Consider the following 25684-nt stretch of genomic DNA (forward strand, 5'->3'; position numbering starts at 1 on the left):
CGAGAATAGAATTTACCGATGACAATAAACTCCCCATGATTTCTTGTTCTTTTCAATGATGGAATTTGAGAATTTCAAGCGCATTTCACTAGAAAGAGCGTGAATGATGTACCATATTAAGTTAAAAGAACAGATGACAAAAAAGAACTGTGTGAACGCATGTAATTCGTTTCGTTGTGGACGGTTATTGTAGATTAGAAATAAGAACTAGTCAGATAAAACAATATGTATCTGATCCGAATGACTAAGGTGAACTTTTAACCCTAGTTGCATGTCTTAGGTCATTTCATGCCTACTCGGATCAACTTGTTTTGCATCCTAATTTCTACATACAAGCTCACCTTTTAAATTTTGTCAGAACGAGCAATACTCGAATGATAGAAGAAACAAATAGCCCCATAAGTTAGAGCATAAGAAAATAGTTTGTATATTTAGCACGACAGATACCCCAAATTGAGTACCTTAGCTACATATCGTTTTCCCAACACTAAACAAAAACCACTAATACTTGAGATCTATGTTGGCTTCAAGTTGTGAAACAGAGCAGCCCATCGTGTGTCATCGTCTCTTTTACTGTACTCCACATAGACACTTGGGCTCGGTGGTCTTCCTTTCAACGGCCCTGATAATTTCAGCCGTTCGTTTAAGTTTCCATCTAACTGTCCCGACACAACAGGGCTTCTGTATGCTAATACGAGTCTTTCTTGGACACTTCGATCCAACGGTCCGGATAGGTTCATGCTCCGGTTAGCTGGAAATTTTGTTTTCTCTTGCATTCGGTGTTTTAAATCCAACGGTCCAGATTTGGCGATCCTCTTTTTCCTTATCACAGGCAATCTCTCCACTTGGAACTCAGCTTTTTCGTTATTAGCTTTATTATTTCCTGAAAGTTTTCAATCAACATTCTTATTTGTTAACATAAAAAGTTTTTAACTAATACCACACTAGCAATAAACCGTAATTATCCGGACAATTTTTTAGAAGCAGATTACTTTGCGAGTTTCTCCTACCTTGTCACATGTTAATGTACAAATATGAACTTCTTGCTTCATTCATACATGCAGTCTGGTTCGTGTACCAGACTAATATAATAGGTTCCGTCTAGTTATATCATTTTTTTTTTTTTGACGAAAGCGTCTAGTTATATCATCTATATAGCAAATCCGTTAAATTTACAATATATAGAGTTCTTGCTTCATTCTTATTCATCTATTTAATCACTTCAATTATATATATTTGTTCTTTTATAACCTGAAGCTTTAAAAGTGCGAATATTTAAATAACAAAACCTAAATGCATAAACCAAAACCGATTAGAGTTTCCTGATTAACAATAAAAAAATAATTACCCATTTCCATAACAAAATATTATTTTTGTAGTAGTTATCTATATAGAAAATCCTGTTGCAAAAAGTCGTGATTAGGTGCATTATCTTGACCTTACCACTCACAAACGCTTCTCCACGGCTGGCGGGTTCTGGCGACTGCTTCTCCTTCGCCGGTTCAACCACGGCGGTTCCTACGAGGAAAAGCCACTTGTTAAAGCGGCTACCAATACTTTTGGTCGCCTTAATGAGGACAGAGATGAGTTTGGCCGAGGCTGGACGACGGTGATAGTAGCTAAGTGTTTCTGTTTCTCTCTTCGAGAGCTTGAGAATCTCTTGGCGGTGTTCGGCCACATTAATGCCATGTCGCTTGAGAAAATTGTGGTTGAAAAGTGCGATGTCTTCACTCCTGAGCTTCTTCTGGGCGAAGATGAGTCCGTACTCGTAGCTTATGGTCGGGTCAAGGTCGGTTTTTGATAGCCACGAGAACCAATCCATCTTGTTTGTGTGGCTGATCTTATGGGAGTTTGAAGAGTAGTATATATGAATGTAAACATTTTCGCCTATTAAATACGAGGGACACACACATGATGGGAGACAGATAACTAAAGCAATATGTAGTGGTTGAGACTTTAGAATAATTTTGTTTTCCAAGCGCTCTAACCTTTCAGTGATTTAAGGAAAAACAAATATGTGATACTGAAAGAGCTCACATCACAGTTTGAAAATAATAGCATTTTCATTTATAAAAAGATAAGATTACACGGACCTTGCTTCGCTTATTGGTGTTTATCATGGTTCTAAAAATAATTCACATAAATGAGAACTGATATTCACTTTATGTTAAAATGAGCATCATTAAATGATCTTCAATTGAGGATCAACGGATTGAACCACCTATTTCCTATTTGCACATGTGGGGAATAAGCTAGTGCAAATAGAGTGGGTACTTTTCCCAAACAACGGATCGCAAGTTATCTATTGCTTCCAAGTAAACAAAAAATCATAAAAATAAAAATCGTACTCAAAGTCGACTATAACTCCTACAAGATGGACCACAATGGTTAACTAATCAACAAATAAATTTGGTAGAGCAGATGCACAGTAGTCAATGCTCCACTCCCTAATTTATTGGCCGAAAGTAATCCATTATTACATTGAAGTGGGTAGCCCCAAGTGGTACCTGTCTTTAACCCAACCTCTACCTATGTACCTCACTCCTCTCGCTCTCTCGTTATCTCGCTTTCTCCAACTTTACTTGATTTGGTGAACATGTTTTGTATTAGTCTCCGCCTTTCACATGGTACTAGAATATTAGGTAAACTGATTAATTTTGAAGTATAAAACATTTTTTAAACAATACACGATGGGAAATTATAGTTATCACACAAAATATTTTGAAAACCGTATCATTTATAATATACAAAATTTTAGATAATTTATTTTCTTTATACATAATTATAAATAACTTATTATTTATTCTGAATATGTTTAGATACTAAGCTTTTAGATAGGAAAAGAAATACTCTCCGACTGGTGACCTTTTCGGGAACACGAGGAACGAATAGAAAATGAACGTATAGGAATAAAATTGCAGGAAAGAAAATGAATGTTTGTTCCTTATCAAATTTAACAAGAAATGTTTTTGTTCTATATTTCTGTACAAAAAAAAGAATGAGGAGGAACAAAAAGGAAAAACTATTCCTTGTGAATGATGATTTTTTTTTAGAATATTAAAGAATTCAATGTTCTTTTTCGTTCCTTGGTCACCATTCAAAGCCTCCATGTTTTTGCTTTGGACAACTGAAAGCCTTACAATTATTTATTTTGAAGTCTTCAATGCAAAACGAAACCAACCAGAAAAAAACTTGATGATTTTTATGACACGGATGTCCAAGGATACTGTGGCAAATTGTGAGAGAGATGATAGCAGAGAAAAAAAACTGGAGTTTGAAAGATTATTCAAGTGGAAAATAAGAAAGTTTCTGAATATAGAGATCGTCAACACTCAATTCAAATCTTATTGGCACTCAATGACCAACTCCAACCACACACTAAATTTAGTATTGAAATAACATCAAAGCTTGTGTTTTGATATTCTTTTTATTTTTCATTTCCAGTCACAACACCAAATTTCACATTAAAAATAATATAGGCTAATTACCACATTAAAAATAATATTGGCTAATTAATAAATAGTAATTAATTTAATTTGCTAATTATCATTTTATATAAAATAAAATTCATAAATCAAAAATTTCTATTTTTCCAATTTTTATAATGTTTTAAAAACATTTCACATTTAGTTACAAATTTTAACTATTTAATAAATAGTATGATATTTATATCCTATTACTAAATATGAAAAACACAAAATAATTGGTTACCATTGTAACTATTTAATAAATACTAAATTAATTATATTATTAAAAAGTAATATAATATTTTACTGTTCAATGTAGTGAAAATAAAACGAAAAGTACAAACTACTAGGACACGTTTTAATTTTACAAATTTTGAATTAATTAATTAGACTATAAAAGAAAAGATTAAAATAAAGTATATATATATATATATATATATGGTGTAATAGTGTTATGGTGTAATACAATTAACAAAATACCAAATTTGATTAAGTAGTGCTATTTTTGGAGTTCAACTAGAGATGAAATTACACAATACATATATATATATATATTTTTTTTTGCAGTTTCATTAGCTTTATTTATAGCTTTAGATCAGCAAAGCGACCTATACTCAGAAGATTGAATGGGAAAGTTGGAATATAGAGAAACCTTGTGAACTGAAAGTGTTACGTAAAGATGAACACAGCCTATCTAGTCAACTATTACAGTAGATCCAGTGGGAAGCTTAGCTCTACGGTTACTAATGAATTTGGCATTATGCAATCGACGGTCATGAAAGATCATTACTTTCAGATCACAATCTCTCCAATCAGCCCAAAGAAACCATTCAGATCATTAACCTCTCCAATTCAGCCCAATTAACCTGGAAAGCAGTAAAAGTATGAGTGTGAAACCTTATAGTTTCCCTTGTAAATGTATCTTAGTCAAGTTACTTCTAGATCATTCCACAGCGAGCAAGCAGAAAGAGAATACTTTAAGCTAATTGATACTAATCATAACTGCCTCATCTAATATTACATATCTGTTCTCTTTCATTCATCGGGAGAGTAATGTGTGTTGTTGTGCAGTCTCCGGCCATGCACAAAGCTACTGAACATATGTAGGGCTCGTGAAGGCTGCGCATACGGCACCATATGAGCCGCCCCTCTCACCGTTGCAAACGTCAATAGCTTTCCGTACTCGGTGACCCAGCCACCAACCTACAACCACAAGTTTTCAACCTGTTTGAGACATGTGCAGGGAGGGGCAAGAGGTAAAATTAGAGAACTTACTTGATTTTTGTGGAACCAGGGTCTATAGGGAAGTGTGGTCTTGAAGTTGAGATGATGAGCGAGTTCTCGTACGAGAGTTCTTGAACCAAGAAGTGGTACAACAGCATCTTGATCTCCACTACAATATATAATTTTATATTTTTCTTTCATATATTTATAAATGTTACATTAAGTTATATAATTTATGTATAAAAATTAAAGATTATTTTAAATGATACTATGTTATTATTTTAGTAAGATATGTAATTTTAAGTATAACAAGCTTAGCTGCACAATACATGAGAAGGAGATAAAAGGGATCTTACCTGAAGATCCAAACAGGAGTTTTGTTCTGTATAATTCTCTTAAGAATCGGAAGCATGTTGATGCTCGCGTCCGTGTCTCTGTAATTCACCAGGCTGCTGCACATAGACCATTGGTAGGGTAAACGAGTGCGGTTGGCGTGAAGAGCTTGTTGGACCTCTGGGAGATTGAAATAGAACTTTCTCTCGTAAGTCATACAAACATCCACCCCCATGCTAATCTTAGTAGCCATTTGCTTGAGTTTGAGCTCTTGCTGGACAATAGAAGGGTAGCATACGTCGAGGAGAACGTCGTAGTTGTTGACGTATCCATTGATAGTGTCGGCTTCCTTGAGCGCATCACTACAGACCTGGCTCAGGTTATGGAGATTGGAAAAATCACAGTGGGTTGTGATTGTGCCTCTCGTTTCATCAGATATCATCCCATGCGACCAGAAGAACTCGTATGTAGCTGATGTGTCCCTCCCAAGCTCCAGAAGTGGATTCCCAATCTGATCAGAAAAAAAAAAAAAAAGAACCAGAGAGCAAAAAAATTGCAGGAAAGTCAATTACCCTGCCGCTAATAGTGTCTTCTTCTGAACAAATTGTTGTTTTTTTTTTCTTCTAATATTTACTTTATTAATAATTCAAGTTTTGGTTACAAGTTCGGATCAAACAAAATGGTCTAATTCAAAACAAAACTCTATTAGCTTTACTAAACCATCACACCGACACGTTCACTAAACAAATAAACTATGAGATTCGTAGACTATCAATCTTCGTTCTCTACCGTGTATTGTAACCACACGAGGGTGGCCTTCATCTCGTATGTAAATTACATTTAAAGTTGTAAAGACATATATGAAAGTAGTCCTGGTTTTAACAAGAATTAAGATTATCTGCTTACCGCAATGCCTTTGACATTGAACTTATACCCAGTTGAGTGTATATTGTAGCTGAGTATAGCATCTGCCAGTTGCGGTATGTAATGTCCTGCAATAAATTGTATATGAGGGTAGTGAAGTTGCATATTCAGATTAACAAGAAGAGCAAAACTTAGGAATCTCACAGCAGTTTCCTCAAACTAAGGATCAGAACAATCAAAGACAAACCTGCGTAGCTTTCACCAGTGAGAAAGAAGTCACGAGATTTCAACTCTGGGAACTTGTCGAACCATCTCAACAAGAAGACAACCATATCGCTTGCTGTTCAAAAAACAAAAACATATCAAGAAACAGCAGTGATATAACTTGAAAAAAAAGAGAGACTGAATTTTCACCAGTAGTTTCGTCTCCGGTGTTGTAATCAGAGCTTGTGTTGGAGTAAGACCATCCTACACCGGCCGGAGACTCCACAAAAAGAAGGTTAGAGGCTTTGTTCCAGGACATGGAGTTAATGCGGAGGCCACGGCCATCTCCAGTTGGGTAAAAAGGACCCAACTCAGTGAAAGCTCCTCCACCAACTGATGAACAACCTGGGCCTGCAATACTACCAATAACTTCAATAATAGATAGGTAAAAGTTTCAGGGAAAGAATAAAAAAGCACAAACCTCCATTAAGCCAAAGGGTTAAGGGTTTGGTGTCGGGTTGTTTGTCAGCTTCAACAAAGTAGTAGAAGAGACTCCTACCATTCTTGGAGTCCACATTCACATATCCAGCATATTGTCGGAATCCAACCTTTGGTTGACCGGGAAGCCTCACCACCAGATCTTCTTCCGGATACCCTTTTACGAAATTGCACCCCACTGTGACCACCATCAACGCCATTGTCACCGCCAATGCCCGGCATGATACCATGATCTGAAACAAGTCAATGTAACAAGTTATAATTTAAGGAGCATTAGCCACAGTTTTTCACAGATAAATTCAAAATACGATACAGAACATAGCAGTAGAAGACGACAAAGATAGTGAAGAGATTTACCTTGATTCCGTATTTTTAATCTCTTCTTCGATAAAAGTGAAGGGTTCTGGAAGAAGAAGAGCTAAAGTCTCTTTGTTTGGAGAGGAATCTGAGATGAATCTTCACTATAGTTATATCTCTCCTTCCTCTGCTCTAGATAAGGTATGCTCTCGAGCTCGACAAAACTTTTATTGGCTACCTAGATTCTTTTTTTTTTTTGGTGGGCAAAAGGCAGAAAAGCCTCCCTATATTATCAGAAAAAAATCGGACAACTACGACATCACTACATACCTAGGACGAGAAACGCCTAAGACATCATCCTCAAGAATCGAAATTACATCAGGTGGTACATAATCAAAACTATGAATTCCTAATGGTAAAGTAAAGGCATAGTTGGCTAACCCGTCGGCTAGACGGTTAGCTTCCCTATACACGTGATCAATTCGGACAATCCAGTCCTTTGAAAGATAGCCATGGCACAGACGTACCAGGAACGACAGTGGGTGAGTCTGCTCAATTCCTATCTTAAGAAATCCAACCACAACTGCGGAATCAACCTCTAGCTCCAACCTTGCGATCCCCCTTTCCCATGCCAATACCAGTCCATAATAGACCCCCCACAATTCTGCCAGTGGAGCAGAGCATCGACCAATATTCAGTGCAAAGCCTCCGCACCAATCGCCAAATTTGTTTCTCAACACCCCACCTGCAGTTGCATCACCAGGGTTTCCATGTGATGCCCCGTCTGTATTGAGTTTAATCCACTCATCTCGTGGAGCTTTCCACCCTATTCTTCTCTCCTCTCGTTGCGGTGCACGTTTCTGATCTCCTAGGGCGCATGTTGCTTTGGTCACCTCTGTTGCTTTCTCCTTGACAAATTTTACTCTGTCCCTGCATAATCGGGTGTCCCCAAAAACATTTCCGCACCTCCATTTCCACGCCCACCATACCGTTACTGCAAAAAAGGTGGACCATGTGCTCTCTCCTACCATCTGGTTATCCCCCAGGTTTGTAAACAGCCATTGGAGTAGTGACTGGGTAAAGAAAGTCTGTCTTTTACCCATTGGAACCACACGATTCCATATTCCTTCCATCGCCGAACAATCCCGAAGAACATGTAATACTGTCTCTGGAGCTCCCTTACAGACTTCACACGTATTCGTAGCTCCAAGATGCCGTCTGTATCTCTCACAATTGGTCATGATAACCTGCTGTCCAGCTAGCCACAGGAAACATCGTACTCTCTCCGGAGCTACCACCGTCCATATACGTTGATAGAACCTCTCCATGTTCTGTCTTGGTGAGACAACATAAGTTAACAGCCTGTAGGCCGACTTTGCAGAAAAGCTTCCATTATTGGTTCCTTTCCAAGCTACTCTATCCTTCGCTCCAGTTACATGATCAGGCACGACTGCAAGGAGCTCAAGTCGTTTATCCTCTGTAAGATACGGATCAATGTTCTCCAAATCCCAGCCAATGCCGTCCTTCCACAAATCTTTAATTAGTTGATTTTCTTGACCTTGTGGTAGAACAGATGTGATCGACAGTAATAGAGGATCATCCGATAGCCAAGTATATGACCAAAACTTAATTTGTCTTCCGTCTTCGAGTACCCATCTATGCCCTCGAACCACTACTTCTCTTAGTCCGAGACCCACACTTCTCCAAGTAGAAGACCAAGTTCCTTTAGCCATCATCCATCTCATATCTTTGAGATCACCTACGCTGTATTTCTTTCTCACCACCTGAGCCCATAAACTGTGCTCGTTGTTCATAACTCGCCATCCAACTTTTGCTATCAGGGCCTTATTCATCTCTTTTGAGCGCCGGATCCCTAAACCTCCTTCATTTTTCTGTTGACAAACTTTGTCCCATGCCACGAGATGAAGCTTTCGTCGGTCTGAGGAGCTCCCCCAGAGAAAGTTACACGCAAGTCTGTCTAGTCGGTCAAGAGTACTCTGTGGAAGCATAATGGTACTCATGGTATGTACCAGAATCGACGACAATACCGATTTGGTAAGTGTCACACGGCCCGCAAAGCTCAGCGTCTTACTCTTCCAGCCTGTAAGTCGAGATGAAACCCTCTCAAGAACCTCTCCAAAGGTGTCCTTGTTAATCCGCTTCTGCAACACCGGCATGCCGAGATATTTGCCCAGATCATGTGTTGATTGAATACCACTCTCATGACTAATCATTCTTCCCATCTCCCGCGAAACATTCAAAGAGAAGAATATTTTGGATTTCTCCATGTTGACTTTCTGGCCAGATGCTATGCAGAATCTTTCCGGTACACCTCTAATGACACGTATCTGAGCAACTGAGGCCTCCGCAAATAGTATAAGGTCATCTGCAAACAAGATATGGGATAACAACGGTCCTCCTCGTGATAGTCGTATAGGTTTCCAATTGTTCTCCACTACAGCTCGATCAATAAGGTGGCAAAGCCGTTCCATACACAGAACAAAAAGGTAGGGAGACAAGGGGTCTCCCTGCCGTAAGCCCCTCAGTGGCTTGAAACTATCAGTCATCTCTCCGTTCCACAACAGACTCATCGATAGTCCTGTAACACACTGCATAATCCACCCTACGCAAGTATCAGGGAACCCGACTGCCTGTAAAGTATCCTCCAAAAAATCCCAGCGTATTCTGTCAAAAGCTTTTTCGAGATCCAGTTTCAACAGCATCAAACCCTTCCTGCCCTTCTTCCGGCGCATTGAATGGACTGCTTCTTGGACCACCACTATATTATCTGTGGTAAGTCGACCTGGAAGAGAACTTGATTGCGCTGGCCCAATGATTTTGTTCATGATCCATTTCATCCTTCCCACCAATGTCTTTGTGATCGTTTTAAATAGGACATTGCAGAGGCTTATTGGTCTGAATTGCATTATTCTCTCAGGTCTCACAACCTTCGCGATAAGCACCAAGACTGCATTGTTTGTGTTCTGGGGTAATTCCCACGTTCTAAAGAAGTCAAGCACAAACTGAACCACCGAGCTTCCAACCGTATCCCAACATCGCTGGTAGAACACTGGTTGAAATCCATTCGGCAACATTACTGCCGCTGCAAATCGTGTTTATCCGCATATGACAGCGTCGCGAAGCTCCCCCGAGGTAATGCTTCCACTGACTGTTCCACATCATCCAAAGAATAAAGTCTCTTGTAGTAGGCGATAGCCAACTTCTCTAGCTCTTCTCCATCGGTCAGCCACTGCCCCTGCTCATCTTTTAGCTTCTCAATCATGTTCTTCCTCCTACGGATGATCGTGGAAGTGTGAAAGAATTTTGTATTGCGATCTCCTTGTGTGAGGAGCTTCTCACGAAATTTCTGATACCAAATAATCTCCTCCTGCTCCAACACTACATCGAACTCATTTGTCAAACTACTCTCCTTCTGTAGTAATTCATTCGTTGGATTACTTTCGATCATCTTTTGAACTTCCAGAATATCACTCAACAGTTTTTCTTTCCTTCTCTGAACATTACCAAACACTTCCTTATTCCATCTTTTCAGAACTCCTTGTAACTTCTTTAGCGCCAGTCTCGTATCCAGATTACTATCCCACGAGGCTGTCAATAGATCCTTAAACCCCTCATGAGTTAGCCATGCCGCCTCAAAGCGAAATGGACGATGACTCTTGTTCGTCTGTAGTATCGGCTCCAAATCAACGTATAATGGAGCATGGTCAGACGCAAGAAAAGGTAAGTGTGTGACTGTTGCCTCCTGCCATTTGAGTCGAGCATGGGGACAACAGAGAACACGGTCCAAACGCTTCGCAATAAAGAGACTCTCCGATCGTCCTCTCTTCCATGTAAATTGCTGACCTCGAAATCCCATATCAATGAGTGAACTGGCGTTTATCCAGCTCCCAAACTCTAAGGAATCTTGAGAAAGTCGTCCACTTCCGCCCATCCTTTCATCAAGCTGAAGGATCTTGTTAAAATCCCCACCAATAACCACTGGCTCGCTCGCTAGCTGAACTACTTCCTTGAGTTGTTCCCAGAGCCCGATGCATCTGGTTACAGTCGGTGCTGCGTAGACAGCCACCAAGATTAGAGTATCCACTCCCTTACTGATTCTAGCGTGAATAAACTGATCGGAGTGTTTCACGATTTCGACATCTCCCACATCAGATTTCCACAACAACCATAGACCTCCACTCTGGCCCACCGAATCCACACGAAAATTCTGATCAAAACCTAAGTTCTGACATATGCATCCGGCACGATCCCCTCCTGCGTGGGTCTCAAACACTGCAAGAACATCAGTACTATATTTCTTCAATAAGTAACGGATCGAACGTCGGAAATTGGGTTTATTTGCCCCCCGGCAATTCCACATAAGAATCTTCATCATTAACAAACACCAAATAGTAAGAAAAGCCGGGGACAACTGTTACGCCTCCTGAGACTCCATTATCTCCGATGGGACTTCATGCATACCTGCATCGTTTCCCAAATTCGCATCCACCACATCCAAGATCGGGTTCGACTCCGTACCCTTATCAGCCAATTGGGGAAGAACTCCATCTACTCTAACAGGGCTATCCTGTAGAAAGAGACCACCGGCATTCCCCAGATTATCCTGTTCGACTCTCAATCGTTTCCCGTTGCTTGACAGTTCAATCCCTCCTCCGGTTGGACCAAACACAAGCCCTCTCATGGGCTTTGACTTCGAGACTGATTTGGGCCTTGTGTTTTTGTTTTCCGGGCCTTTATATCCTCCTATTTGCTTCTTTATTATCGGTGGGTTTACTTTGGGTCGGCTCCCATTTGAATTTCCTGCCGAAAAAATCACTCCTGATTCGCGATTCACACTCTTCGTTTGATTTTTGTGAATCTGAATATTCGCATTTCCCTGAATAATCTCATTCTCCTTATTCTCATCTTGACCAACCACTTCTTGCCTTATCTCCGGAGATTCCAAATCTTCCATCAACCTTCCAAAACTGTTTGAAACCATAATATTCGATGTTTCCTTAATTCGAGGGATCTCCCGGAGGTTTCGGCCGGAACTCTCTCTCTTGTTCCCTGTCGCCGTCTGACTCCTCGAACTTTCCCCTCTCCTACCGGAATGACGTACCAGCGTAAACCCGTCCTCCTCCTGGCGTGCTTGACCTGAGTTACAATTAGAACCCTGAGGTGCTTCCGCCGGATTGGTTCTCTAAACTTTAGAGGTCCTGTCAATGGCCGTTCGCTCTTGGATTACATTCGGACACTTATGCACCAAGTGGCCAAACATCCCACAGCTAGAACAGATTTGCGATAGACCTTCATATGATACAAAGTATCTGTCTCCGTTTATCACTATCGAGCCCTTCAAAGGTTTTCTCAGGTTCACCTCAACACAAATCCTGGCGAATCTTGCCCTTTCGAAGTTCAACGTCGTTAAATCCACTTTGACCGGTTTTCCTAGCCCCTTAGCGATTCCCATCAAGATGGATTTGTGATAGAAATTGATAGGTATATTTGCCAACCGTATCCACACAGGGGTCGTTACGATATCATCATTTATGGGATCGAAGGATGGTGTCCATGCTTGTACCACAAGGTAACTCCCGAACACTCTCCAAGGCCCCCCTGCAAGCGCCGCCAAATACTCATCTTCTTCTCCGAACCTGATCATAAAGTATTGTCGCGGGAGGTCCATTACGCACATCGAGCCCTTTGGCTTCCACATCTCACGAAGCTTCCGGGTCAATACCGCGATGGAAGTAACTCGCCCCAGAACTTTAACAATCATGCAGTGTTTCCACAGCCCGTTCATGGCTTCTAGCACCTCTTGTTCAATCGTGATCACCGGTTCCCCCTCTTCTCCATTCGGAAGTTCCAGCCTGACTCTTTCTGAAACAAACGCATCGTCAATCAGCTCCTCCGGATTTGGCATCCCTCCAGCGCTCGAGCCCGTAACCTTCCTCACCCACGAGCCCGTCATGTCCGGAGGATCCCCCGGAGGACGCCCTTGGTCCACGAAATCATCCATGGCCGTATCGTGCTCGCTGCCACCCAAAACCCTAGAAACGCCCTTTTCGCCCTCCATTAATCTCTTGGCTACCTAGATTCTGTTCCAACCTTTTCAAAATACAGTACATAACTTTTTAGTTGACAATACAAAAAAAATATTTAATAAAGTTTATAATTTACATTATTCTAAAAATTGGTTTAGATGACGTCTTGAAATGCTTTTTCAAAAAAATTGATTTATACAACTTAGATTAATTTAAATCATACAAAATTGGGTTAAACCATTTTAAATCAGATTAATTTAAATTAATTTAAATCTGTTAAATTAAATAATAATGTTACTATGTTAGTACAAATCTAGAATTATGTCAGCTGAACATGTGGCTCATTTCATACCCAACATATCATGATATGTTCAATTCATACCCGACTTATATGGTCGTGATAAAACATACCTGAACTTTCAAAATTTTTAAATAACATACCTAATATTTATTTTTTGGTTAAATCATACCTCAGTCGGCACATCAGCCGACACATCATCTAATTTTGCTGATATATATGTTACGTCAGCTAATTTTGCTGACAAAGATGTCATGTGTACATTGTTTTGAAAAAAACAAAATAATCATTTTATAAAAATATTTTTTAGAAAATGTAAAATTTATAAATTTTTATCATTTAGTAAAACTAAGAAAAATTAATTAAATAATTAAATTTTAATCTTATATAAGAAATATATCCGTAAATATTTCGATCATATTATAATACCGTCCTTATAAGAGTTATATATGTTGTAATGTATCAAATTCAATACTTCTGTTGCAGTGTGTTAATCTTGATTAATCATGAATATGTTATTTACGTTTAAACAATTTAGGTTAACATATCATAAATATTTTAAATAGACACAACCATAATTAATTATGAATATGTTATTTACATTTAAAGAATTTAGATTAACATATCATAATTTTTTTAATAAACACAACCATAATTAATCGAGAGTAACACGAGTGCGATATTAGCAATGAATTTGAATAATTACAACACACATATATAACTCATATAAGGACCGTATTATGATATGATCGAAACATTTACAAATATATCTCTTATGTAATATTAAAATTAATTATTTAATTATTTTTGTTAATTTCATTAAATAATAAAAATTTATAAAATTTTACATTTTCTAAAAAAAATTATAAAACGACTATTTTTATAAATGTACATGTGGCATCTTCGTCAGTAACTGATATAACATCCAAGTCACCAAAATTAGATAATGTGACAGTTGATGTGGCGACCAATATATGATTTGGTTAAGAAAATAAACATCATATATGTTATTTGAATTTTTTTGAAAGTTTAGGTATGTTTTAGCACGGTTATTCAAATCGGGTATAAATTGAATATATTGCAATATGTTTGATATGAAATAACTTTTTTCTCGTATTTCTGACGACGATTGGAGGTTTAAAAACCGAATTGGTTCGATTTATTTTGATTAGTAATTTTTTTTTTTTTTTTTTTTGTTCAACGATTAGTAAATTTATAAAATCGGAAACACACAAGAAAAATGAAATTCTTGAACCGAAGCTAAACCAAAACCCGGTTACTGAAACTAGAGAGTCCATCTTTGTGCTGACCTTTTCAAACTTCCAACTTGATCCCATCCCACTGGTTTCCAAAAGCAATGGTCGCCGCCGCCGGAAACTCATCCGCCACCATGAAATTCCCTGCCAGTGGAACTCTTGCGTTCGTGAATTCAAAAAAACGAAAATCCCACAGAAACCCAACTAATAAATCCGAAAAACTCCTTCTGAGCGACCCACTGCTTCGCCGTCTCTCTTCCGCCGCCGCCGCGACCCGCTCCTTCATCCAAACCAACGATCTCTTCCTCCCTCCATCCCAGTCTCTCCGCATCGATTCTCTCCTCTCATCTCTCCCAATCGCTCCTTCCCACTCCACCTCCACTTCCAATTCCACGTGGTTCCACCGCTTCGTAAACTCCGCCGCAGAAAACGACGATCCTCGCTGGCATCACAGTTTCCGAATGTCGAAGCCAACGTTCTTCGAACTCCTCTCCGTCCTCTCCTCCTCCGATCTTTCGCCCCTTCCTTCATCCTCCCTCGCGGCTACACTCTTCCGCCTCGCTCACAACGCTTCCTACAGCTCTCTCGCTCAACGATTCGGGTTCGATTCCGTCTCCGACGCTTCCCGCGCTTTCTTCACCGTCTGCAAGCTCGTGCACGAGAAACTAGGGCAGCTCGATGATCCCAAACCTGATTATTCCCCTCGATTGCTCCCGAATTGCTGCGGCGCGTTAGGATTCGGGAGATTCGATGTAGACGGGGAGCTTCTCGAGTCGCTGATCGTTCAAGCATTGGTCGATTCCGCCGGTAGATTCGCAGATATCTCAGCTGGATGGCCGAGCACGATGAAGCCAGAAGCTATCCTCCGGCAAACCAAGCTTTTCTCCATGGCGGAGGAGGAATCTAGAAGCTTCTTGAACGGAGGAGCTCCGTGCGAACTTGGAGACGGTGTATCGGTGCCTCGTTACATTCTCGGAGATTCTCGTCTTCCTTTGTTGCCGTGGCTCGTGACTCCTTACAGTTCAAACGAGGAGGAAGAAGATAGTTTCGAATTCAACAACGTGGCTCGCGCTGCGTTGCGTGCCGTTGAGATTGCGTTTGCTAAGGTTCGAACCCGGTGGCGGATTCTCGATAGGAAGTGGAAACCGGAGATGGTCGAGTTTTTGCCGTTTGTCGTGACTACTGGCTGCTTGTTGCATAATTTTCTTGTGGATTGTGGAGACGGTGATTTACAGGAAGAGTGTGTGGTGGCTCGTGATGATAGTGAGATGATGAAAGATGATGAGTGCGAGGAGGACACGAGGAGGTATGAAGGAGAAGCATATGTTGGGTCGAGCAGGATCAGAGATGCTATTGCAGAGAACCTGAGCCGGGTGACTTCGTCCGAGAATTTGTAAATTGTGCAAGTCCAGTTTAGTATGCAGTTTCTGGCTCGCGGTTAATAGATAACGTACGTTGATGGTTTATGAAATGGATTACACTTACAAGCTTTCCTTTTTAGTCTGATCTTGTAAATTGTGTAGAAGATGAACTAGAGATTTTCTTTTTTGTCACAGTTTGTGGGATCTAGGGATGAATCTTTGCTCTCCGTCTCCTTGTTCCCAAGTCAAACTTCCTTGTTGACTCCCATTTCCTCCTCTGTTTCCTTCTTCTGTTCTTGCTCATCTCTTCCATTCTTCTTGCGGAAGTACACTTTCTGTAACATATCTATTCTCATATCCAAACCCAATTGGATAACATTATCGAGCTCATCATGAAGAAGAACTTTTGATTTCGATATGTTAATATAATAGTATAATGAGATAGCTGATAGATTAGATAAGGAAGCTCGTATTAAGAAATCCTTTTATGTTATTTCATGGTTGTAGTTCTTTTTTTTTTTAACATTTGGCTTTGATTGATAAAACTGAGAAACATACAAGGGTAAAATCTAAAAATCAGTAGAAACACCTTAAATTCTCGTAAACATGGTTCACAAGAAGGAATCGCAAACCCAAACAACAGTTAACACATACAAAAATTACAATAATCACTAGATTAATTTGCACTGCTACATTTAAACGACTAAACCCATAAACAATCTTTGAGAAAGAGAATAAAAACTAGACCTCTAAGCTTTGAAAACCACACAAGAGAGAGTAAGTGATGCACTGGTCTTCACAAAGAAACAAGACTAAACATATCTAAACTTCCGGTTCATGGTACCAAGCAAGAACCACTACAAGAGGAGACCAAAAATGATTTTGGCGACCGTGGAATAAAAATGACGAGGGTAACCATGGAACAAAATTCAAATTTGTAAGTTTTTAATTAAAGATTTATTTAATATAAAAATATATTTGGATTAATTTGTAAGTTTTTAAAATACATATCATTATTAGAATTAATAATATAAGTATTAATAATAGAATATACTTAGAATATTCTATTTTGAGGTAAATGACGAAGGCAACCATGGAACAAAATTAAAATTCATTTTGAAGGAAATTTCGATGACAACCATTAGTTCTTTAGAGATATTTTTAGGGGGGTGTATTTAACTATGAGTTTTAGAAGATTTTGGGTTTTCTTTAAAATCTCATGTTATTCAACTAGTGATTTCGAAATATTTAATCAAATCTCGTGTTATTGAATACGGAATTTATGTAAAATTATTAAAATCATTTGAAATCTTCCGTTATTGAATCAACTACTTATAAAACTTAAATCAAATCCACTGTTATTCAAAACAAATTATCCTTTTCAAGAATTTGTTAAAAACAGGATTTCGGATGACTTTGCACCCTTTTTTACTTAAAAATAGACATAGTGAAATACCACATCTATCATGTGTTTTTTGATGAGATTTTTTGAAGCTACGGAAATATTCCAGTTCTTCTTAGAAGACAAATTTGGGGATTCAAAGGTTAATGGCCGTGGGCATCTCGTCTTTAAATCCGATAAGAGGATCCCGCAGTTCTCATTTGCTTCTGAAATTTATCATTTTGAAGTATATAAATCTGTAGAGGAAGTCTGTATTGTATATGCTTGTTTTGTTGGTGAGAGTAACGTTTTTATTCGTACTCGAGTTAGTGGAAAAATTCACTTTCATTTTACCAGAAGAACAAATTTCTAGAATTTTTTGTATGTTTCTAATTTTTTAGTTGACGATTTTATTTTTCCTTTCTGTTTGTTTTTGACTTTTGTATTATGTCTAGCAGGCGTGGTTTATATAGTGTACGTAGAATTGAAAGTTTCAATTGATTCATAAGCTCTAACACCTCTACATACATTCAGAAGAATATAAATCACCTAAACCACTCTGAAATTTAAACAAAAAAATCTTACCAAAGTACCGACTTTTATAAAAATCCAAACAAAATCAAATAGTTATCTCTTAAATTCACTTTAAATCCCAGTTATTGTTGAATCCACCAAACATTCTAAAATCATTAGTTCAATACACCTCCCCTGGCATTATCTTCTGCAAAACTTTTTTATTACTTAAACGAATCTGTTGACTTATAAACAAACGTTGACTTATTTTAAGATTATTTGCGTAAAGTCGTGGTTGGTTTTGAGAAAGAGAGGAAGTTGAAGGGTTTTTAGCTAAACTAGGTTTTGTATTTTCTTATATATAAATTAAACACATATTAAACCCCTAGCAAAACAAATCGTATAAATACGCACTTAATCTAAAAGATTCTTTTACAAATTCTCAAAAACCTAAATAACAGAAGGCGACTGATCAAATATGACGAAACTCAAGGTTGCGGGGACATGGGGAGGCATCTTAGAGGTGGAACTCGACAGCTGGACTCTCACCATGCTCAGAGACGAAGTAGCTAACCGATCGGGCCTCGATCCCGAATCAATCAAACTAATCTGTGCCGGAAAAATCCTCAAAGCCGACGACGGGGACGATGATCCTAAGACCCTCGCCCAGTTAGGTATCAAGGAAAACTCGAAGATCCTCTCAAGCCGAGGCGCGGCACCAGACGAAGGCAAGGCGATCATGGCCGAGGAAGAGAGGTCGAGACGCCTCTCCCGTCTCAAGTGAGTCTTTAAGTTTTCTCCAATTCGGTAGCGTTTAGTTGTTAATTTTTTTTTTGCGAGTTGGTGATCAATCTGAGTCTTGATAGAATTTTAGGGTTTCAAAATTTGATATGTTGAATCTTGTACAGAGCTGCAGCTACGGCGTTATCGAAGAGACACGTGGATGGTTCGTTACCGATGGAAGATTATAACATAGAGCTGGAAGATCAGGGAGGTCAGCAAGTCAAGTTTGGATCAGAGACTGATCAGAGGTATTATTATTATTATTATTGCTCAATCTGGTTGAAACCATCCCTAACTTTTTTTGCGAATGAAATTTGTTCTTTTTATTTTTGTTTGCTCCACAGTGCAACAATGATGGGTCTTATGTTACATGCTAAGGCAAAAAGTCTAATAGAGACGGGCTTGTATGTTGATGCTCTTGAAGTTCTTGCCATGGCTGAGGTAAGCTGCAACTTCTTGCTTGCTGGGAATCAAGTTTTTTTCTTTGCCTTGTTTCTGATTTGTTTGTGTGATTCGTAGGAATCTTTCTTGCTCTGTGATCCCAAGATTCTCGAGGTCTTTTCCCTATCCTTTCCTTAATGTCCTTACGTAAACTCAAGGCGCTAATGAACTCAACTCGCTTGTATTATCTTACAGCTTGTGGACAACATCCCTATTATGGAAATCGACATTGTGTGGTGCTATTTCTTGCTCCGGGACCTCAAATGCTTGTCAGATGCTGGCTTTCGGCTAGTGAAAGCAAGGAAAGGGCTCGAGCGTTCTCATGGGAAGGACCTCTCTCGTGTCAGACTCCTTCAAGCTGGCCAATGTCCTGAATTAGCACTGTGAGCTCTGTTTCATTTATATCAGTTATTATCTGCAGAGTAGTTTTACACAGCTTTGTTAAAGAAGACTTCTTGTTTCTACTGGCTAGATATGTGAGACTGGAGTTGCTAGAAGGTGTGGTGGCATATCACACTGGTCAAAATGACAAAGCCTTGAATGCTCTCAAGTCCGCCCATGCTAAACTGTTGCAGGTCAGTGAGTGGTGTATGTATCCTGTAGTAAATTCACTCTTGCTGATAGTGTTCAATTGTTACGGAGTTAAATATTTGTTGTTGTGGATTGTGATGCAGCTACAAATACCCGATGAAACGCTGTCCGTAGTTATGGGTATGGGCTTCCATGAGAAGGACGCTAAGAGAGCTTTGCGACTGAACAATAAGGATATTGCGACTTCTGTTGATTTCCTCATTGAAGAGAGGGCCAAAAGAGCTCAAAAGCACAAGGACGATCTCAAGAGACAAAAGGAGATATTGTATGTTTAAAATTATTATAGTTATGTGATATTTAACTAAATAACTAAAACTAGAGCTGATATTTCAGTGAGCAGAAGACGTATGGAGTGACACCCATGAACAAAGCTGTTGATATGCAGATGCTTGACAGGCTCGTCTTGATTGGGTAAGAAATGCACTACAAATAGATCTACCGTTTTATACTGCTACTTTATAGTTTTGCTAAGAAGTAAGTGGAAATATTATTTTTGCTATTAGAACGCCCTTAAGGCTCCCTTATATATTAATAGGAGTGGTTAGCTTTGGAAGTTACTATTGGCTTTGGTGTTTTTTGCAATGCCTTTTTTTGAAACGCTCGCCTTTGCAGATATGCAAGGGATCTTGCTGCTGAATCCCTCCGGAGACATGAGAACGATTTTCAGAAAGCCCTTGATGCACTTACAAGCCCTGAAGTTAATTCGAGTATACAGGTTTACATTGAATCAAGGAAAAGAAAACGTCAAGAACAACAAGTAGGCATAACAGTTGACGAGCTTGTTTCAATGGGCTTTGAACGAGGACAAGGTACTTTTCCCATCCCGATTTGTTTCTTCAGTTCTCTTATATTGACTATATCTCATTACATCTCTCTACATTTGCACTGCAGCAACGTCTGCTTTGGAGGTTGGTGGCAAACGGGAAGATATAATCCAAAGGCTACTATCTTCGCCAGCAGCAAACCCCGGAACCGCCTCTGCCTCAGGTTCTGCTTTCACAGAAAATGGCGGTGCAACTAGCAGCACCAACCATGAAATTGTTGCGGAGGCAAAGGACTCTGAGATGGAAGATGATACGGCGGATGAGATTCCAAGCAACGGTGAGGAGGAAGAGCGGGACCTTGAGGTAGAAGGAGACATAGCAGATGAGATTGCAAAGGTTGACGCTTTGTCGGCTTATGATATCAATCTTGACAAGGAGGTCGAAGCTATAAATGAGTACCTGGTCATGTTGGATGCATCTCAGGATTCTGGTTGATGTAGAAAAAGAGTTTGTAGATAAACGAATAATACTCGTGGGAGTTATTTGCAGGGCCAATGTGGGTTGGTATGGAACTCGCTTAGTATTTAGTATGAATTTGCTTGCAGAAACTGATTTATGAGATTGTTTTTATAACCTTAGTATAGTAGTATCTAATTTCTCTTTGGCTAGATTTTTTTAAAAATGTTCAGAGTGGGGCATGGGCAAAAACCACGAGATATAGAAAAACCTGAATAAAATTACCCGATTTGATTCCATAGATAGGTATAAAATAATCCTGAACCCAAAGTTTTTTACCAATCGAATTGAGTATCTAGATAATTCAAAAATCCAAATAAACACCAAAAAATGAGACTTGAAAATATAAATTGAAGTCCAAAATAAATATTTTAGTCTAAATTTTAATGTTTATTTTAATATAATACCAGTTTTAAACCGCTCTTTCAAAATGCCAAATATATTTTCGTTTTATAAGTATCATAAGTTTTTTGGTTCTGATTTTAACATTTATGATCCAAATATATTATAATGATTGAGTTTTTGCTCTCTCCTCAGCACGTCACGTCAGCATTTTGTGGGTCTCATTTTTAAAAAGTATGAAAAAGTGTCAAGCACATGTTTCGAACCCGGGTTATTGAGATATATAAACATCAACATTTATACCACTAAACTAAATGATACTTTGTACATTGATGACCGAAACTAATATATATTTATGAAAGTCGGAAATCCTTGCTTCTTCGGTTTTCTCTGTGGGCCGGGCCTACAAGTGTATTATGAGTTTCATTTTTAAATGAGATTCATCACGTTATATGAAAAAAACAATTATAGTTTTCCCATATTGTAAACTGTCTTTGTTTAATATGAGTTAGGGTTCTTTTCATCATTGTCTTAGACAAGTCTGAGTTACAGAGTTGCGCCGTATGTCTGTTCGTAATCTATTTTTTTCACCGGCGAACTCTTCATCTCCCCATCTTAAATCATTTGATCATAAATATTCATGATTTGTAGTCCTTCTCTAACACCTATATATATGATTCTCATCTTTGATGAACCCAATTTGCATCTCCACAAAACTCATTGATTCCTCTTAGCTTTAACCATCTTCTAGAAAATGTCTCTTTCTGCCTCTCCAGTTCCTCAAACCGGCGTCCCCGGTGTCCGTCACTCAACCTTCGAGTCTCTCCGTCTTGGTCGTAGTAGTCAGAGCATAGCCTCTAACCTCCTCGCTTATGGGATTCCCTGAATTTCAAGAAAGACAGTGAGTTTATTCCTTGATGAAAAGGTAAGTTAATCTTCGATTTATCACATTTATTTAATATAATTGTTTTTAATTGATTTCCTGATTCTTTGTTGAATAATATTATTTGCAGATTCCGTGATTCATGGGTTTATTCCCGCCGGACGTGCTAATCATTACATGTCATCTTTGAAAGCCGGTTCCATTGTGAAAGTCGATCGTTTTGAGGTTGCTATGTGCTCAAGCATGTACAAGATAACTGATAATCCATTACTCATTCGTTTCATCTCACCAACTATTAATGATGAAATCATCACGGGTGCTCCTGAGATCAATTTCCAGTCATAACTAGACTGTTCGACAATTTCCAAGTGATTGTGAACACAAACCTATAACTCCCAGGTATATTATCATATTGCATCTGGGTTTATATTATGTTTCGATATCATAACTGATATTTAAACTTGCAAATGTGGTTGGGCAAATCTGTTCTGTCACGGCTCTGACTTTACCAAAGAAACAACTCGAGTCCTTATTCGTCTCCTCATTGATCCGTAAGAAACAATCAACACACAATTTCCTTTATATTATTATCTATTTTGTGCTAACATTAATAATCAAAAATATTTCCTATTTTGTGATCGTCTATTTATCTCCCTTACTTATCAAACTAATTTTACACAAACTTTTATTTTACAGCTTAAAATAAACCACAACAACCCAAACAATCAAAACACCAAAAACTAGAATTCCAAAAAAGACGAATCATTAATGATCACCTCTCTTTTTTTGTCTAATGTTAGAAATATACTTCAAAACAAATATACCAAACCAATCACCTCAACTAAAACTCAACGACACATACATCAACCTAACTAAAAAAATACAAACTACACGGCCAGCTATTTAACAATTTACAAACTTACTTTCGCAACGAAGAAGACGAAGACGGCAACCAAAATCAGTGAACTTACCTAAACAAAAAAGCAGAGTAAATTACGAACTCTGATAAATACTACTAACAATGATTTTTGTTTACATATTACCCATCAAATAAAAGATAAACAAACACAGCTACACCAAGAGATACAAGAGACAATTCCGATAGACACAAAGACAACAACAACATCTCCACCTGCTCACTACTCTTGTCTTATAAAAATAGCTTACATGCTCAATGTCAATATGCCAATACTATTGTCTTCTTATGAGAAATGCATAAATTCGTTTAAAACTCATTAAAGCCCAAATACTTAGACCTGTCACTCATTTTATAGTTATTTCTACAAGTCTTCATGTATTTGTTTTAAAAGTTCGGTAAGAGAAACAAGTTTAAAAATAAAATAAAAACATATAACAAACATAGTAAGGATAATAAAAATTATTATTTAATACACACAACTAAACTGGAGAAAAAATATCTAGAAACAAAAGGTACTCTCAACAGCTTTAATATAATTTATGTACTCTCAACAGTACAAGAAACAAATTAAAAAAACAAACAAACAATAAGTCTCAGTGACACAGCAAACAACACCACAAACTATATCAATAACATTATTAACACAATTTAGTCTTTCATAAGTAGAGAACAATGCATACACAGTTCATCATCACAACTCTAATCCTATAACAATAAAAAAACTTGAAAAACAACTCAAAACGCAAAATTCACAACCACAATAACCCTAGCAAATATTGAGATGAAACAAGAACTCTGTCCACAACTCTGCGCTTGCGCGGGGGCAATGCCCCTAGTACTACTAATAGCTAGGAGTTGTTTTGTTAGTTTAAGAGTGTGATTATTTGTTTTGGCATAGTATAATACAAAGAGTTCTAAAAATGATGAGTATTTATGAGATTTTGTCATGCGTTTTTAAAGGTGGAATTATATTTTGGCTAACAAAATTTTTCTTTTATGTAAATTATAAATTTAAAATATTTGATTTACAAGTTCTTATAATTTACCCTAAAATTTTTGTATACAACTATTAAATAATTTTTAATGGGTTTTTTTTTTGTTTTGAAGAAAATTCTAACCCGTACAATATAAAACATTTTTATTTATGTAAAATTTTTACCTGTATTATATAACATGAGAACGTAATTTTTACAATATTAATATTTTAGTTTTAACAAAATAATCATTTTAGTTCAATATGTATTGCATTAAGTTATAATATTTATATTTTTACGGAATAACATATTTTCATATAAATATAAATTATTAAAATTAAAATGGACTAATTTTTTATTTTTACTTTTATAATTTTAAAGTGTAAATGGGTCTAATCCATAACTTTAAAAGATATTTTCTAAGATAGCATTTTTTTAGTTTTTGTCACAAAAATAGCTTTCAATTAGAAAAATGATCAAAATAAGTTTTATTAAAAAATAGAAATTGATTTATATCTCAGGGTTAAATAATCTAAATTTATAGTTTAGAGTTAAGAGATGGTGTTTTGAAGATAAAGATTCAAATTAAAAAAAATTAAAACTAAAATTTTCGAAATAAATCATTTTCTTTATTGAAAACTATTCTCGTAACAAAACCCATTTATTTACGCTGGTTTTGAAAATTACACAGGTATTTTCGGTCTTAAAAATATCTCTTCGCGGTAAATTAACGAAGAATAATCAAACTGTAGCATGATTTTGGAGAGAGTTTAATGTCCAGGACAATGAACCACCATGATAATTTTTTGTAGGGAGATCTAGTTTGAAAAATGAAGGATGAAGGGATGATAGAATCATATATAAATTGGGTTATTGTTGCGTGTTATTAAATCAAGTATCATGATATCATGTAAAATAGCTTTCACTTATTTATGATTTTGCTACTGTATTATTTTGTAGATAAGGTAAAATTATACTATCTAATAGATATATGAAATATAAGAAGAATATGAAATTAAAATTTATTTGAATCGTAAAATATAAATAGGCTATAAATATACAATCATGTTTCAAACTGTTATCGATCATTTTTGCAGAACTGATGATTAAAATATTATAAGTAGAATAAGAATTTAAAAATAATATTTTAAATATATACACCAAATTAATCTTCCTTAATTTCCTGTAAAACATTCATTCTATTATTTAATATGGTTACATATTAAATATAATCGTCTGCCAATACAAGAAGTACCATTCAGACGTTATTTTTTACCAGTACCATTTAGACGTTTTTGCCAATAAAATAGAACAAGTTGGCGTAAGACAGACGAATCTTTTTCTTGATGTTTTCTCCTTGGTTATTGTAACTAATAAATTACTAACATTATTATTAACCATATGCTCTGTACATTTCTACTCCTATTAGACCGATATATTATTTTATCAGGCATAAAACAAGTGATTTAAATATAAAATATACTAAGAATTTGACGGTGGCTTGTTTCCATGAATCTAAATTGGTGGAACCGAAAATATGTGAGGCTTTGGTAGATAGAAGTATCCTAAGTAATTTACATGCATAGAGAAATACTAGTACCATATTTACAAAGTATAAGCATACGTAAGCTGTTGAATACGTAGTGTTACATTTGTATCTATTAATCATTAATATGTACAGGCTATATTGGTACTAGTTAAAGGTTTAAGGATTGCAATACAGAGATC

The 25684-nt window shown here is 37.4% G+C and overlaps 7 protein-coding genes across 8 annotated transcripts; 2 read left to right on the forward strand and 5 right to left on the reverse strand.

Annotated features, from left to right (window-relative positions):
• Positions 1 to 411: 411 nt before the first annotated feature.
• On the reverse strand, positions 412 to 1971 carry LOC106439767. Its single transcript, XM_013881279.3, has 2 exons — positions 1444 to 1971; positions 412 to 883 (listed from the first exon to the last, which is right to left on the reverse strand). The coding sequence occupies exons 1-2, from the start codon at positions 1820 to 1822 to the stop codon at positions 516 to 518; spliced, it is 747 nt and encodes a 248-aa protein (XP_013736733.2). The 5' UTR covers positions 1823 to 1971; the 3' UTR covers positions 412 to 515.
• A 2024-nt stretch (positions 1972 to 3995) lies between these two features.
• Positions 3996 to 7131, reverse strand: LOC106389411 (serine carboxypeptidase-like 42). Of its 2 annotated transcripts, XM_022699698.2 has the most exons (9): positions 6948 to 7131; positions 6574 to 6823; positions 6303 to 6503; positions 6136 to 6228; positions 5931 to 6016; positions 5048 to 5535; positions 4743 to 4860; positions 4489 to 4670; positions 3996 to 4333 (listed from the first exon to the last, which is right to left on the reverse strand). In XM_022699698.2, exons 2-8 carry the CDS (start codon positions 6818 to 6820, stop codon positions 4503 to 4505), a joined length of 1401 nt encoding a protein of 466 aa, XP_022555419.2. In that variant the 5' UTR covers positions 6821 to 6823; positions 6948 to 7131; the 3' UTR covers positions 3996 to 4333; positions 4489 to 4502. The 2 variants fall into 2 exon arrangements, with proteins under 2 accessions (XP_022555419.2, XP_022555418.2); XM_022699697.2 differs by lacking the exon at positions 3996 to 4333 and having other exon boundaries at positions 4351 to 4670.
• Positions 7132 to 9981: 2850 nt separating this feature from the next.
• Positions 9982 to 11283, reverse strand: LOC106384429. Its single transcript, XM_048749567.1, has one exon. It carries the CDS (start codon positions 11281 to 11283, stop codon positions 9982 to 9984), a length of 1302 nt encoding a protein of 433 aa, XP_048605524.1.
• Positions 11284 to 11322: 39 nt separating this feature from the next.
• On the reverse strand, positions 11323 to 12080 carry LOC125583704. Its single transcript, XM_048751126.1, has one exon. It carries the CDS (start codon positions 11887 to 11889, stop codon positions 11323 to 11325), a length of 567 nt encoding a protein of 188 aa, XP_048607083.1. The 5' UTR covers positions 11890 to 12080.
• Positions 12080 to 12969, reverse strand: LOC106384427. The gene has a single exon (XM_013824389.2). The coding sequence runs from the start codon at positions 12964 to 12966 to the stop codon at positions 12091 to 12093; it is 876 nt and encodes a 291-aa protein (XP_013679843.2). The 5' UTR covers positions 12967 to 12969; the 3' UTR covers positions 12080 to 12090.
• Positions 12970 to 14478: 1509 nt separating this feature from the next.
• Positions 14479 to 16242, forward strand: LOC106389410 (protein ALP1-like). The gene is made up of 2 exons (XM_048751124.1): positions 14479 to 15938; positions 16045 to 16242. The coding sequence occupies exon 1, from the start codon at positions 14590 to 14592 to the stop codon at positions 15883 to 15885; it is 1296 nt and encodes a 431-aa protein (XP_048607081.1). The 5' UTR covers positions 14479 to 14589; the 3' UTR covers positions 15886 to 15938; positions 16045 to 16242.
• Positions 16243 to 18135: 1893 nt separating this feature from the next.
• Positions 18136 to 20960, forward strand: LOC106389409 (NEDD8 ultimate buster 1). The gene is made up of 10 exons (XM_013829646.3): positions 18136 to 18523; positions 18652 to 18774; positions 18871 to 18967; positions 19046 to 19081; positions 19163 to 19350; positions 19440 to 19542; positions 19642 to 19823; positions 19892 to 19969; positions 20171 to 20367; positions 20450 to 20960. The coding sequence occupies exons 1-10, from the start codon at positions 18222 to 18224 to the stop codon at positions 20815 to 20817; spliced, it is 1674 nt and encodes a 557-aa protein (XP_013685100.2). The 5' UTR covers positions 18136 to 18221; the 3' UTR covers positions 20818 to 20960.
• The last annotated feature ends 4724 nt before the right edge of the window (positions 20961 to 25684 follow it).

Source organism: Brassica napus, chromosome C3 (assembly GCF_020379485.1).
Source record: "Brassica napus cultivar Da-Ae chromosome C3, Da-Ae, whole genome shotgun sequence".
NCBI classification, from domain to species: Eukaryota; Viridiplantae; Streptophyta; class Magnoliopsida; order Brassicales; family Brassicaceae; genus Brassica; species Brassica napus.

Bases quoted from the DNA above. Each gene is read 5' to 3' on its own strand.
- LOC106439767 (XM_013881279.3), bottom strand. From the start codon at position 1,822: ATGGATTGGTTCTCGTGGCTATCAAAAACCGACCTTGACCCGACCATA. The intron at 884-1,443 runs GTAAGGTCAAGA...GAAAACTTTCAG, and splicing joins TGGAGAAGCGTTTGTGAGTG to GAAATAATAAAGCTAATAAC.
- LOC106389411 (XM_022699698.2), bottom strand. From the start codon at position 6,820: ATGGTATCATGCCGGGCATTGGCGGTGACAATGGCGTTGATGGTGGTC. The intron at 6,504-6,573 runs GTTTGTGCTTTT...GTAGTATTGCAG, and splicing joins AACCCTTTGGCTTAATGGAG to GCCCAGGTTGTTCATCAGTT. The intron at 4,671-4,742 runs GTAAGTTCTCTA...TTGTGGTTGTAG, and splicing joins CCTGGTTCCACAAAAATCAA to GTTGGTGGCTGGGTCACCGA.
- LOC106384429 (XM_048749567.1), bottom strand. From the start codon at position 11,283: ATGATGAAGATTCTTATGTGGAATTGCCGGGGGGCAAATAAACCCAAT.
- LOC125583704 (XM_048751126.1), bottom strand. From the start codon at position 11,889: ATGGTTTCAAACAGTTTTGGAAGGTTGATGGAAGATTTGGAATCTCCG.
- LOC106384427 (XM_013824389.2), bottom strand. From the start codon at position 12,966: ATGGAGGGCGAAAAGGGCGTTTCTAGGGTTTTGGGTGGCAGCGAGCAC.
- LOC106389410 (XM_048751124.1), top strand. From the start codon at position 14,590: ATGGTCGCCGCCGCCGGAAACTCATCCGCCACCATGAAATTCCCTGCC.
- LOC106389409 (XM_013829646.3), top strand. From the start codon at position 18,222: ATGACGAAACTCAAGGTTGCGGGGACATGGGGAGGCATCTTAGAGGTG. The intron at 19,082-19,162 runs GTCTTTTCCCTA...ATTATCTTACAG, and splicing joins GTGATCCCAAGATTCTCGAG to CTTGTGGACAACATCCCTAT. The intron at 19,970-20,170 runs GTAAGAAATGCA...TCGCCTTTGCAG, and splicing joins GACAGGCTCGTCTTGATTGG to ATATGCAAGGGATCTTGCTG.